This window comes from Emydura macquarii, unplaced genomic scaffold (genome assembly GCF_026122565.2).
Source record: "Emydura macquarii macquarii isolate MOO-44397 ecotype Brisbane River unplaced genomic scaffold, CSIRO-AGI_Emac_v2 contig_18, whole genome shotgun sequence".
Lineage (NCBI taxonomy): Eukaryota > Metazoa > Chordata > Testudines > Chelidae > Emydura > Emydura macquarii.
The window spans coordinates 5163888-5177307 of NW_027130155.1; the positions used below are offsets into that span (position 1 = coordinate 5163888).

General features: G+C 39.7%; 2 protein-coding genes across 2 annotated transcripts in view; one reads left to right on the forward strand and one right to left on the reverse strand.

The window, feature by feature from the left end:
* Nucleotides 1-13420, reverse strand: part of MED12L (mediator complex subunit 12L) — a 266607-nt gene that overhangs the window by 125101 nt on the left and 128086 nt on the right. The gene's annotated exons all lie outside the window — the stretch shown is intronic.
* GPR87 (G protein-coupled receptor 87) lies at nucleotides 8442-13069 on the forward strand. Its single transcript, XM_067551139.1, has 2 exons — nucleotides 8442-8475; nucleotides 12033-13069. The coding sequence occupies exons 1-2, from the start codon at nucleotides 8442-8444 to the stop codon at nucleotides 13067-13069; spliced, it is 1071 nt and encodes a 356-aa protein (XP_067407240.1).

The window sequence follows — 13420 nt, forward strand, 5'->3', positions numbered from 1 at the left end:
ACAATGGGCTTGGGCAGAGTTATGCTCTACTCAGTTACATGAGTATAAACCTGGAATGAACTAACTTACTCTGAATTTAAACCAGCATAGATGAGAGCACAATTTGGCACAAAGAGCATGTCTACACAAGAATGGTTTGCCAGCATAGTAATATTGGTTAGGGGTGTGATTTTTTTGTTGACATAACTAAGCCAGTAAAAGCCCTGGTATCAGTGCAATTATACTGGTATAAGAGTGCTTACACTGGCATAGCTTATTTCACTTGGGGGACCTGGTATAAGATATACCAGCAAAAATGCAGTTTTGCCAGTATAAAGTACGTCCACAATAGGAGCACTTTGCCAGTATATTAATCCAGTTTAAGTATGTTCCTATACTCATTCAACACTATAGTATCTGAGTGCCTTACTGTAGCGCATTAAGCAATACTGAACATCTCATGCATTTGTTCTCTCATTCCTGCCCCAAAGAAGAAACACATGCAGTGTTATGTCTTGGCTTGGGGTTTTGGGGGAGGGTTGTTTTTTTGTTAAATATACATGTTGCTATGTATTTATGTTAGAGAAGGCACATCAGAGAAATGTACTTTGCAGTTGGAGTGAAAGGTGCGGTTTATATTGGTCCTCAGTTCTGGAGGGACCTTATTCTGTCTCCCTCACATACGAGCTTTACCCTTATTGCTGAGTCCCATTATGCCAGAGGAGCAAAGCTGTTAACAATGTTCTTCATTCAAGAGCTTTAGGCAGTCTTCTAGGTATCCTAGAGCCGAGCCACAGAATGCCGGTAAAGCTATACGGTCAAAGCACTCCTAGTGTAGACCTGGCTTCGGTCTAAGTGTCAGATACTAGGTGCTTCAATAGGCACCTTAGAAATACTCAAGATAGAGAGGTCCAAACTCTCAACCAATCCAATCTTCGTAGGGCACAGCAGACCGAGGGCCATAAGACATCCAGCTACAACTCCTTAATTCCCATGCTGACACTAAACAAGCCATGTGATAGGCTACAAGTGTCTGGAGAGGCTGCACCAAACCAGGACAGTGAGGCTCAGCCCTCAAGGGGCTGTCCACCTGCTGAGAACAGCTGAAGTGTAGTAGCACTCCACCAGTGGCCCTTCATACCACACAAAATGCTCTCTACAACAGACGGGAAAAGAGAGAGTACAAAGGCTGGCTACACAGACTCTATGCCAGGTGAGGTGGACACAGGACCACCAAAGGGGTGGGGGGAGGAAACAAGAGGGGTAATTGCCCAGGGGCCTGATGATTTAAAAGGGCCCAGGAGGATGGGAGGATAGATACGTATCCTCTTCTCCTCCACACACCCATTTGTCCCAAGGCTCCTGCCGCTAGCACTCTCCGCCCCTCCCGAGTCGAGCTTTATTATGCACCATGCAGGTTCTCCGGTGGCTGAGGAGGTGGTATCTGCTACTCAGCTTCCTGGGTTCATCAGTGATCCCCCTGTAGCGCCCAAGGGACCCAGGAAGCTGAGTAGCAGATATCACTTCCTCAGCCACCCGGGAACCTGCCTGGCACGTAATAAATAAGTAAAATCTTCCAGTGGAAACCCAAACAGACCTCAACCATCCCTTTCTAGAGGGGCCATTGACTGTTCTGCCCTGGGGCCCAGAATTGCTGTTGGTGGGCCTGGGCAGACACCATACCAGAGAAAATTCTTAGCTGGCAGGATCCCACGAATTTGCAGCCAATCTGTAGTCCAAAAGGGTGACAGAATCTGACCCAGGGTGTAACACACTTCCTTTATCATCTCTCTGAACGGCAGTTTCATCAGAGTGGTGGCAGAAAACTTCTTGTTCCTTTCTGCTTTCAGTACAAAATATCCTGCTTGGTCTTCAAGTTCCTCCTTGGACTTCCCCTCAACCCGGAGCTAATCTTTTCTTAAGCTCCTCCAGCACTATGCTTTACCACTCAACCAGAGAGCAGTAGAACTTCCTCACAAATTGGCCTCACCACAGAACAGCTTTCCTGGCTCTCTTCAATCCCATCTCAACAGCCACCTCTTCTCACTGGTTCTGAGTTTCTAATAAAGTTTTCTAATAAAATTAGGAAATATTGAGTGAATACTTGATGGCTCAGGGCAGAGATAACTGACAACTCCTCCGGAAGTCTCGGCAGAGGCGCCAAGTATTGTACATATATGTACAATGAATGCTCTTTGATCGCTGAGAGGTGGTCCCTCCAGGTCAGAGTTGAGGCACATTGCTAAGGTACTAGAAGAAGCTTACACGGTAACTTGTCCAGGCCGCATTATTTCTTTGTGGATAAAAAGACTCGGACTTTCTAGACTGTCAATCTACTATCACAAAATTCCCTTTTATAAACAAAACCCTCCACAATCCTTCCCCTGAGCCTCCTAGTTTTCCATGTTCAATCATTGCCCTGAACTTTTTCTTAACCTCTTAACACACGATGTCAGCTGGTATTTTAATCACACAATGTGTATGCTATACTTCACTTGTATTTTAATGGAGTAACTGAATTTTTATTGTAATTTCTACAGCTCCCAATAGTGTGCTAATCTCTTAATACAAAGACAAGGTCTTTGACTGTCCATTTTAGACATTACATGGCTAGCAAAAGTAACAAACAATAGCAGTTAGGGGTGAGGAAGTACAAGGACTACAGAAATAAGATAACATGGTCACTCTGTTATGGTGCATGAACATCCCAACAATCTCATTACAGTTTTTTCTTTGTTTTTTCCCCCTTAAATGATAAATTAAGAGTTCTTATAGACAACATGGAAGAAGTGTATTTTTATGGAGAACATGAGCAAGGGTGGAAGGTAATGGACTGGAGAGGTCATTCCAAGCACAAGGGGCAGAATCAAGAAAGGCACAGAGGTGGGAGGGGAAGAAGGAAACAAAGGAAGCATTGAGGCTTGCTCCAGTGGTGGAGATAGGGAGTGGGGTAAAACAGGAAACAAGGGAAGAGCTGTAGGCTGGGGAAGACTGGCTTTGTACATATCACTTATATGCTTGTAAAAGGAATGTGCACAAATATGCTGTATTACATTGCAACCTAAACAATCTTCTTTTCAAAATCTTGTATATTAATGTTTTCCATTAAATAACTAGTAAAGAATAGGTTCTCTTAGGCAATAAAATGAACATGCATATAGCTAGCCAACAGTAAATTTAATATTAAATCTCTTCTTTCTTTCCAGTGGTTAAACACTTAATTCAACTACTAACCAAAGTGTATGTTGATGACTGGAGTAACTGGAAAATTCAATATATCAATAAAGTTATACTCTGGTAGACAAGTTTCACATTTAAAAAAATTTAAACAGATCTCAGACTTATGACCTAACATATGCAACTTAGACCAGGGAAAACAACAGTTATAAGATAAAATAGCAAAGTAGTGAAATAAAGACCAGGAAAAGAGTAATGAGGTTTACAGATGCAGATTTTCCCCCACAATATTTTCTAAAACTCTCTTCCCCGCACAACATTTCCTAAACAGGTCAGGAAACTCAAAGCGGTAGTCATTAAAAACCCTATTGACTCATGCCATATCACTCTATATAATCTCTTGTAACCTATTATTTAAATTCTTATATGAGTTTATATCAATCATGCACATAAACTAGTCTATCAACATTGGTGGTAAAAGATTGCACCATCTATGCAACAATATGTACTTAACCTACATTTATTGCAACTGCCTACCTTTTAGTTTACTGACACTAAACACATACATATGCACAGCCAATCAACCAGGGATATAAACCACAAAAATGCTAAAAACTGTGATTTAATGTTTCAGCTGAGGAAAGGTGCAGGCTCGACTGCACCCTTAGAGTCACAGCTGCACAGGCATGAAGGACCAATGGAACCGGAGAATTTTTACTATAAAGCTATAGATATAAGATAGAAGGTATGAAAAACCTGGGTGGAATGAAATTGGCTAGAGAGAAAAAAAAGACTTTCACTCAAGCTTAGGTAACTGGCAATAAACCAGGGTAAGAAGATGGAGACCAACCTTGTCCATCACAGAAACATCATTTACAAGGAAGAAAAAGGGTCCATTTCAAGATTGGACAATGTCAGTAACCAACCAGATAAGACCTTGTATCATTCTATTAAGCTGCCCCCTGTTCTCCTTTTTATAGAGAGGAGAGGAAGGACTGTCTTTATATCCAAATCTAACAGAAAAACATATGTGAAAGTGTGTGAATTCTCTTGGGAATATTATGTTTCTTTTCACATCATGAGCAGCATTACAGTTCCTGTAAGATGGGCTGCTTTAAAGCAAAGAGGACCAGAAGTACACCAGGACAGACTCTAAGGCCTTGTCTACACTTACCTGTAAGATTCAGCAGCAGTCGACGGGAGTTACGCAAAGAACGTAAAAAACTTGCATAACTCCCACCGACTGCTGAGCTTCTCTTCTGCTCTCCGTCTGCACTGTGCTGCGCTGACAGCACTACGCTACTTTTATAGCTGGTCTTAGTATGTTGAGTTCTGGATCAACTGAGCGGGTCTGCACTGACCGCTCAGTTGATCCAGATAAATTGATCTGACAGCGGCGAATTTGCCGCCGTCATTGTAGCCGTAGCCTAAGATAAGCCTACAGTGCTTGTTCATCAAACCCACCCTCCTAACTGAGATACCTAATTACATGTAAATTGTGTCTCCTGACTAACACTGTTGAATTGACAGAATTCCACAGAAGGCAAAGATGCCTTCTCTTCTCTTTAGAACATTTATATGGAGCCTTAACGCTAAGCAGGATAATTTTCTCACAGCTATACTACCCCAAAACACAAGCTATCCTAACTAGACATATAATTATTATACAAATTGATAAGCTATTTGTGGCAGGAATGATCTTTTTGTTATGCATCTGTACAGCTCCTAACACAAAGGGGTCTTGATTGGAGCCTCTAAGTACTATCACAATAGAAACAGTAGTGAAGCTCATCAGCTAGAGGGGTTCCCTCTAAGAGATTCAAGCCCTGGAATTCCCAGGGGACAATGTTTGATCAGAGAGATGGTGAAGCAGTCAAGACTTTCACTTCTGTGCAGTGTTTATTGTTGTTTCTTTTATTATTGTTGTTGGTTCCTGTCCATGTTTTGGTACTTCCTATAACTGTTTTAAAATCAACAAAGACATTTAGACACAAAGAACAAGAAAGTTTTAAACAGGAGAGGGATATTTATTGATTCTCGAAAGGTTTGTTCCTGGCTGACTTGTAGGAGGAGCAATTATAGGGTCCAGAGCCAGAAGCAAGCTCAAGTTATGTCAAGAGGTACAGTAAGGCCAGAGCAGCTGTATTCTCTAAAAACAGTGCTACAGGACTTGGAACTTCCTGGATGACTTCACTTTGGCCATGCTCTATGCAGCTGGAAAAGCTGTCCTTGAGGACTGTCTTGCAGAGAACCCTTCATGTGATCGAAGTTCTGGGCAAGAATCAACAAACTCTCTTTGCGATTCACTAGTAAAACCCATAGTCTGAACAGATAGAGTTAGGATGCTGCCATTTTTGTCACCGTAAAGGACAACCTCACAATAGCCACTCGTGGGGATAGGCCATGATTGTGATCCTGTTTCCAGAGGTGACTTGCTACAACTGCCATGAACTCAGGAAGTCTATGGGAGGCCAAAGGAGAAAGTGGGGACATTGGAGATGTAGGTTGCTGAGGGAGAACAGGAGGTATTGTTGGTGCTAAAGTCATCAGTAGATGCAGGGAAGCATGTCGGAGACCTATGGATTATAAGTAATTCCCTGGAATGATAAGAATAATGGTTGTCCAGGTGGAATCCAGTATGAAAGTAGTAATTTAGCCATTTCTAGTCCAAGGTGTGCTGGTCCCCAATACAGACATTCTTAACTATAAAATTAAGGGCTGAATTCTGGTACCCTTCTTCACGTTGAGTGGTACCTCACTTCATGACTTCAAATTATTTGATTTTTAAAGTAAAATGTTACCCAACAAGAGTAAGGGTATCAGAATCTGGCTCAGAATAAATAAGAGCTTGAGAATCTCTCCTGGGCGGGGCTGCCATTGCTGCCTCTCTTGAAAGTAAATCCTGCATCGCCATATGGCGCTCTCTTACTGAGAAGCAGAAGTGAGAATGAATGATACAGGGTAAAAGGAGAAATCTGAGGAAACCTAAGCAAGCACACACAACAATAATTGAGCTTGCACAGCAATTTAAGAAAACAAGGTTCTGATAGTGTTCAAGACCAGTGTAGCCCTTGATACACAGACAGAGGATTTCCTGCAAGTATGGGACTGTGGTCCTTGCATCTCAAAGATGACCCCTTGTCTCGTAAACATGGTAATCTCCTCTTCCCCCTCCTTTATAAAAGATAAATATACACCTGTTATGTTGAATTAAAGCCACTAGGCAGAACCTTCCTGTGTGGTAGGCATATGGAGTTACTTGTTGCTAGTTCCTTAAGGAATTAGTCAAGGAATCCCACTCAAAGAGGTAGCTATCAGACAAGGGAAGAGGCATAAGTTTATTTTTAACGGAGTGATTCTTTGCAAATCAAAATTGTATCCAGAGTGCCTGCCAGGCTACAGCTGTATCATCATAGACCTGACCACCAGTGAGTTTGACCCTTGAGAGATTTCCTGTGCTATTCTGTGATCAAATCCTAGCAAAGCAGAACGACTTGGGGGGGGAGGGAAGGGGAGAATGACGACCATGAATGGAGGCTTATATGAATAAAAAGGAACTTAGAAAAAAAGGCAGCTAGGCCACACCACGGAGAATTTATAAACTCCCTTAATATGGTTCCCCATGTTTAATCCCTGTGTCTCCTGGACCCTGGACGATGGTAGCTGCAGACTGATACGATTACAATTGACGGTGATATTAACCAGTAACATTTTTTCCTATGTCCAATAGATATCAAGTTGCCATCTACATCCCCCATCTCTTTTAATGTCCCACAAGGGACCTCAGTAGCAGATAATAAGAAAGAAAATTAAAATAAAGTTTTAAACATTTGGGCTGAAGTTTAGTTTGTACTTAAAACATAGCAGTAGGGAAGAAAGTGATTTGCTTTATTACAATGTAGTGAAAGCTTAAAATATGTTCATTGTCAGTCCATGGTAAAGGGGTGACAACCATGTAAAACTTAGTTCAATACTGTTTTGGCCTCCAACGTAGGTAAGTTTCAGTGGATTTTGTTGATTCTGTGCTTTGTGATTTGGGGTTCCTTTCAACTTGTGAGAAGCACAGCCATTAAAGGTGTCATTGCTTATTGCTGAGAAATGGGCTGTCGATGTGTTTTCCCTAACAATCACACACAAAAAAGTTTGGAGAGCCAGGATCTATTACAATTACTTACTGTAACAAAAACATCAGCAATTTGCAAAGTTATTTCATAAATCAATAGTAAAGTTTCTGATAATTAAACTTGAATACACGTTATGTTCAGTGTCAAAACATCATAATATTGCCATTGTAGTGTCTCACTCTTCCACTTAAAGTCTCTTCAGGCCCAAGATTTCTTAGCTGTCTATTTTAGCTGACCTGCCAACAGGCCACACAATACAAACACACCATGCAAACCAGAAGGAAATAAGCAAGAAATGTAAAATTTCCAACTAAAAAAAATATAAAACAAACACCACACTCCATATATTAAGTCAACAGATAACATCTCATGCACACAATGCCACAGATGTACACTGTGGCTGTGTATTACATTTTTTTAATTTGAAAAATAAAAGATATTACACTTAACATACATTTTCCTAAATATTTTTCTTCATAGCACAAAATAGTCAATATTTTACTCCGGTACATTTTATACCTTGCAATTTGTCCATGGAGAGCATATAAAGGTTTAATATGTTGAGACAGAAAGTAATTAGAGGGTCCAGTGACATAAGTGTAGCAGCTTAAACCGGCCACTGGGAATTCCAAAACTGAGAACAGACTCAAGCATATGTTCATCCAACAAGGGGTGGGCATAAAGCCGAGACACTTCATCAAGGCAGATGTTGTCAACTTTAAGGGCAGCTCATAAGGAAGAAATACAATTGTTGAAGTAGCAATCAAAGGCATTTCAATAGATAGAACACACAGACTGAGCAAAGTGAGGCAGTTATGTTTGCCTATTATATTATTATATTGTATAAAAGTTTATACACCAATCCATAATGGTGTACAGTACTTTAAAAGACGCTTAGGTGTACTAATGAGGGAAGACAGGAGTAAAAATTAGTGAATATTTAAGTTGAAGAATACCTATGAAGTGTTCAGACAACCAGCTGTTGGCATTTTCTCATTTCTGAAATGCGGTCGCACTAAAACTTCTACTTATTCTTAATCATTTTTTATTTCCTCTATTTTTCAGACGTTCAAGTTGGTACAGCCCAGGCTGAGTCCCAGGCCCATGAACCCTGTGTCTCCTGAAAAACATTTCAGTTGAAAATCAACAGCAACAAAAATAATGGTGTTCAATTTATCATACGGGAAAGACCCAGGTAAATTTGAAAGAATTCTGGAAAGTCTGAGTTAACTGACAAAAGTTTACAGTATTCCCTGTTTGGGAGTAGCTACTGTCAAGAGCAATATTTTAAAAAATTAGTCCTTTTTAAAAAAAAAAAAAAAAAAAAAAGGCTATCCAAATATTGCCAAACATTTCCTCAATGGGTTTCCAATCTGATTTAATACACCACAGAAGATCAAGGTAGAGGCAATTTTAAACCAATATTATTTGCCATAAAAGAAACATTTATCTAAATTATTAATGGTTGCAAAATTGATGTTAGAAGTTTGTTCACAAATATTTATGTGAAAACATTAAAATCCACAATGACTGTCATTTTGTTCTTTCATGTATTTAAGTAAATTGAGATTCATATTCAGCAATTTAATAAGGACAAACAGAATGATCACCTTCTCAATTCTGGGTGAATAAATATTTTAAATAAAAGGCAATGTTCTGTTATGACAAGGAGTCAAAAGATAACAACCTATAATTAAAATCAACAGTTCACTCCCAGTGTACTGGTAAGTATAACAGGTAAACTCTGACTTGCACAGCTGGTGTAGGCTCAATCTTAACACACCTTCACAACCCATGATATCAGCACTGCAAAACACAGGGCCTAATCCTGTGAGATGCTGAGTACTCAGCTCCCCTTGGAGTCAAAGGAAGTTAAGGTCAATCAGTAACTTAACAGGAGCTGGCCCATAATTAATTTTAATCGACTGATACAAACATTCCTCTGCATAGTTAGAGTCATTCTTATTTAGCTTGCTAAATGCTCCAAAATGTTTATTAGATTTGTCACTTTTCCTTATGGTCTGTCTGCCATCATTTATGTTCTCATTTAGAATACTAAGTAATCTAAACAAAGTATTTTAGGTCATAAATGTACAGTACAGTCTCTATGAATATTTAATTTTCCTTCTAATTTTTAATTGAAAAGCAGCATTACAATTCTTTAAAATGTCCCATTGCTGATCAAAATCACAAACAGGGAAAGGAACTTCACCTTGCCACTTACTTGATGCACGGTCTCAGGCACTTTACCTCTCTTGACTCAATTCTCAGTTCTGGCTCTGCTACAGAGCAGATGCAGGCAAGCAGTAGAAGTGGCATAAAGCCATCGTAGTCAAAGGCTAGCAAAGGGCTGTATGACCTCCAGAGAGCTGCTTTGGCATGTGTCTGGTTACCTATGGACCTATGGGCTGTTCCAGCAGCTGGGAACAGCCAGAGCATAGAAGTGGTCTGGCTTTCTTTTTATCAGGACAGGGTCCTGATATGTGCTACCCTGGTGGATCTTTCTTACAACAGAAGAATTTCCCATTGACTGGTTCCACTGGGTTCATGGCCTCTTTGTGCCAGTGAATAGAACAAAGAATTGCACCCTTTGTATCTCAATCTCCTTCCATCAGTTAAATGAAAATAATAATGCCCCCTTATCTGTCTGATAGGAATACTGTTTTGATTAACAAGTGTTGTACAGTATTTTGGAGATTTCAAGTGCTATGTAGAAGTGTGATTATAAATATAATGGCAAAAATAGGTCACAATTTCATTAAACAATGACAGTAAAATATCATAGCTAAATCTGTAGGCAGAGTCCTTGCAGCTAAGAACAAACATGTTAGCTGGGTGATTCCAGCCAAATACCTTGCTTACTTACCTACTAGATCACAGGGCCTTTTATATGGATGACAAACCATCAAACTATCCACCCACAAATTCTATGGCCGTGCACATCTAATGTAAATCTTGTGCCAACAGAAACCACCCATTCTCACACTGCCCTAGCTGAGCCCTGCAAGACAAGGGTGCAGCACAGAAGAGACTAGCTCCCATGCAACTCAAGTACCCATTAGGATCCTGCAATTTCAGTGCATTATTCCATTCAGGCTTAAATCCTAGCACATCATTGATCAGACAAAGGCCATCATCTCTCTTCCAAGAGACCCTACCCCAAGCAGGTTCCACTCAGAGGGCAGAAAGATATTTTCCACCTGAAAGATAGCACACAGGTTTATTCCCCATCTCTTGCCTCAGTCTTCTCATTTATCCCACAAAAAATTAATTGCAGAGACAGTTAAACTGACCCGGGCAGGAATTTTGAAGTGGGAAAGTATTTGTAAGTGTAACAGTACACTCTGGTTTAATGACGATCAGTGTCGATTTCTTAGCTACCAAAGCCAATGCAAGGTTATAAAAAATGTTTCAGGTGCATGTGTGCATCCCACTTCTTTTTTACTTTAGAACAGAATTTAACAAAGTGATTGCAAATGCACAACATTTTCTTAAAAAATTACCCAGAGTAACAGAAGTTCAATTACTGTATTTCTCTTATGAGAACTGTCTCCTGAGATTTTTGATAATACGGCAATGAAGGATTTTTTCTTAAGCGACTAGAAAAACATTTGCTCTAACAGCTCAGCTGCCAGTGATGAAAGCCCTAAGTTACCTTTAACAATTCCTCCATGCATTCAGTTTATACAAAATAGATTTGTTCAAACCCATGATGTTTTCGGTATATTTCATGCGGCCTGCTATTAAAGATAAATAAAAGCAATACACCCATGAGAAGCAAAATGGGAGCACTGGACAGGGAAGAGGAACCCCTAAATTCCAATCTCAGCAGCTTTTACTGGAATTCTCAGTGGCCTCAGCAAGTCTCTTAGAACTTGATCCTACAAGCTCTTGTAGGGTGCAGAGGAGAAAAATCCCATCAGTACAACCCATTCTTGTGTGGCAGGTGCCAGCATCAACTGTACAGTGCAAAGAAATACATACCAAACATCCATGGGACTATAGCACCAAGCCCTCTTCCTTCTTTGAGAAATGGACAGCCTGGCTGGAAGCTGACCTTTCAGAGCTCCACCTGCCTCCAACCTCTCAAGACAGGAAGAGGGCTTGGCGCTACAGCCCCATGGATGTATGGTATGTATTTCTTGAGAGGTTGGGGGCAGGTGGAGCTCTGAAAGATCAGTTTCCAGTCAGGCTATCCAACCTCTCAGAGTGATACATTCTGTAGCAAGCTCAGCAGACCTACTCCTTATGAGCACCTCCCCCCTTAACTTTTCTGCCTCAATTTCTTAACTTGTAAATGTAAGGCTGGTAATGGGGATGTATGAGATCCCTACCTATAATGCAGTAATAGATGTAGGGATTTTTGTAACATGCTTTAAAGGCCAAAGTATTCTATAGAAAAAGACCAATGAAGGAGATGGTCAAAATGAATGATCAGTTTTAGCCATATTCATAGTTTTTTCCTATCAATTAAATTGCAGAAGTGTGCTTATGTTCCAGCAGCATGGAACAGCTAGTGCCTATAGTATTCTGATTTATGGTGGCTAACAAGTCCTGATGCTTTTATTTTAAAATGTAAAGTATTAAAGGATATTGTACTAAAGTAGCTCAGGTTTTCTAAACAGGTTCATCTAAGAATCATTTGGGCTCAGTCAAACACAATAACATGACATGCCCTGGAGAACAGCTGCTACAATCCTTTTTACCACTATCAAAACACACTTATATTCTTTCTTTCCCTCATTCCTACAGATTATCATCTGGGCCAAGACGACAGTATTTCAACTAATCACACAACAGGTCTACTTGGGAACTCCACACAAAATGAATTTACAACCATTGTTTTGCCAGTACTTTACCTTGTCATATTTCTGGCAAGCCTCTTACTGAACGGTCTAGCAGTATGGATATTCTTCCACATCAGAAATAAAACAAGTTTTATTTTTTACCTCAAAAACATTGTGGTTGCAGACCTTCTAATGACAGTGACATTTCCATTTAAAATAATTCAGGACTCAAGACTGGGACCATTGCATTTTAACTTTTTTCTCTGCCGATATTCCACAGTTTTGTTTTATGCAAATATGTATGCCACGATTGTGTTCCTTGGACTCATTAGCATTGACCGGTATCTGAAAGTGGTAAAGCCATTTGGGGATTCCAGAATGTACAGCATTACTTTCACCAAGATTTTGTCTGCATGTGTTTGGGTAGTTATGGCTTTTCTAGCCTTACCAAATTTGATTCTTACCAATGGATACCCAACAACGAAAAATACAGATGACTGCATAAAACTTAAAACTCCCTTGGGAGTAAAATGGCACGAAGCAGTCATTTATATCAATACCTGTATGTTTGTAGTAGTGCTTATAGTACTAATAGGATGTTACATTGCAATATCCAGGTATATATACAAATCAAGCAAGCAGTTTATTAGCTCATCAAGTAGAAAACGAAAACACAACCAAAGCATAAGAGTAGTTGTGGCTGTATTTTTCACTTGCTTTCTCCCATATCATTTGTGTAGAATACCCTTTACTTTTAGCCAAACAGATAAATTCTTAGATGATTCAGCACATAAAATTCTGTATTACTGCAAGGAAATGACACTTTTCCTGTCTGCATGTAATGTATGTCTAGATCCAATCATCTACTTTTTCATGTGTAGATCATTTTCACGAAGGCTGTTCAAGAAATCAAATATGCGAACCAGGAGTGAAAGTATCAGGTCACTTCAAAGTGTCAGAAGATCAGAAGTGCGCATATATCATGAATACACTGATGTGTGAGGTTATCCTCACGGAGACCTTTGCTCATTTGCAAGAATATATATATGTACAGCATGCAAATAATAAAATAATTCTTTTGATTATCTGTGTGCATAACATATATTTAGCCAAACAAAATCTCAATATGCATATTAATTTAGTGATGAGCAGATGTTTGCATCTTATCCACTTCAATTTTCTAAAAGCTATCCTTAATTTAAAAAAAAATTACGCTGAAAGACCCGGATAACAGATTCTCTAATATTCACCAGATAGAAGTTTTTTAGGCCATCAGAAAGCAGCAGCAAATTAAGCAAAAGAACTTATGTACCTGAAATTACTGACCAAGAGGAGTCTCACTAACTAACAGGT

Excerpts from the sequence above, each read along its gene's own strand:
- GPR87 (XM_067551139.1), top strand. The coding sequence starts at position 8,442 with ATGGTGTTCAATTTATCATACGGGAAAGACCCAG. Across the intron at positions 8,476-12,032 it reads ATCATACGGGAAAGACCCAG|ATTATCATCTGGGCCAAGAC; the intron begins GTAAATTTGAAA and ends TCATTCCTACAG.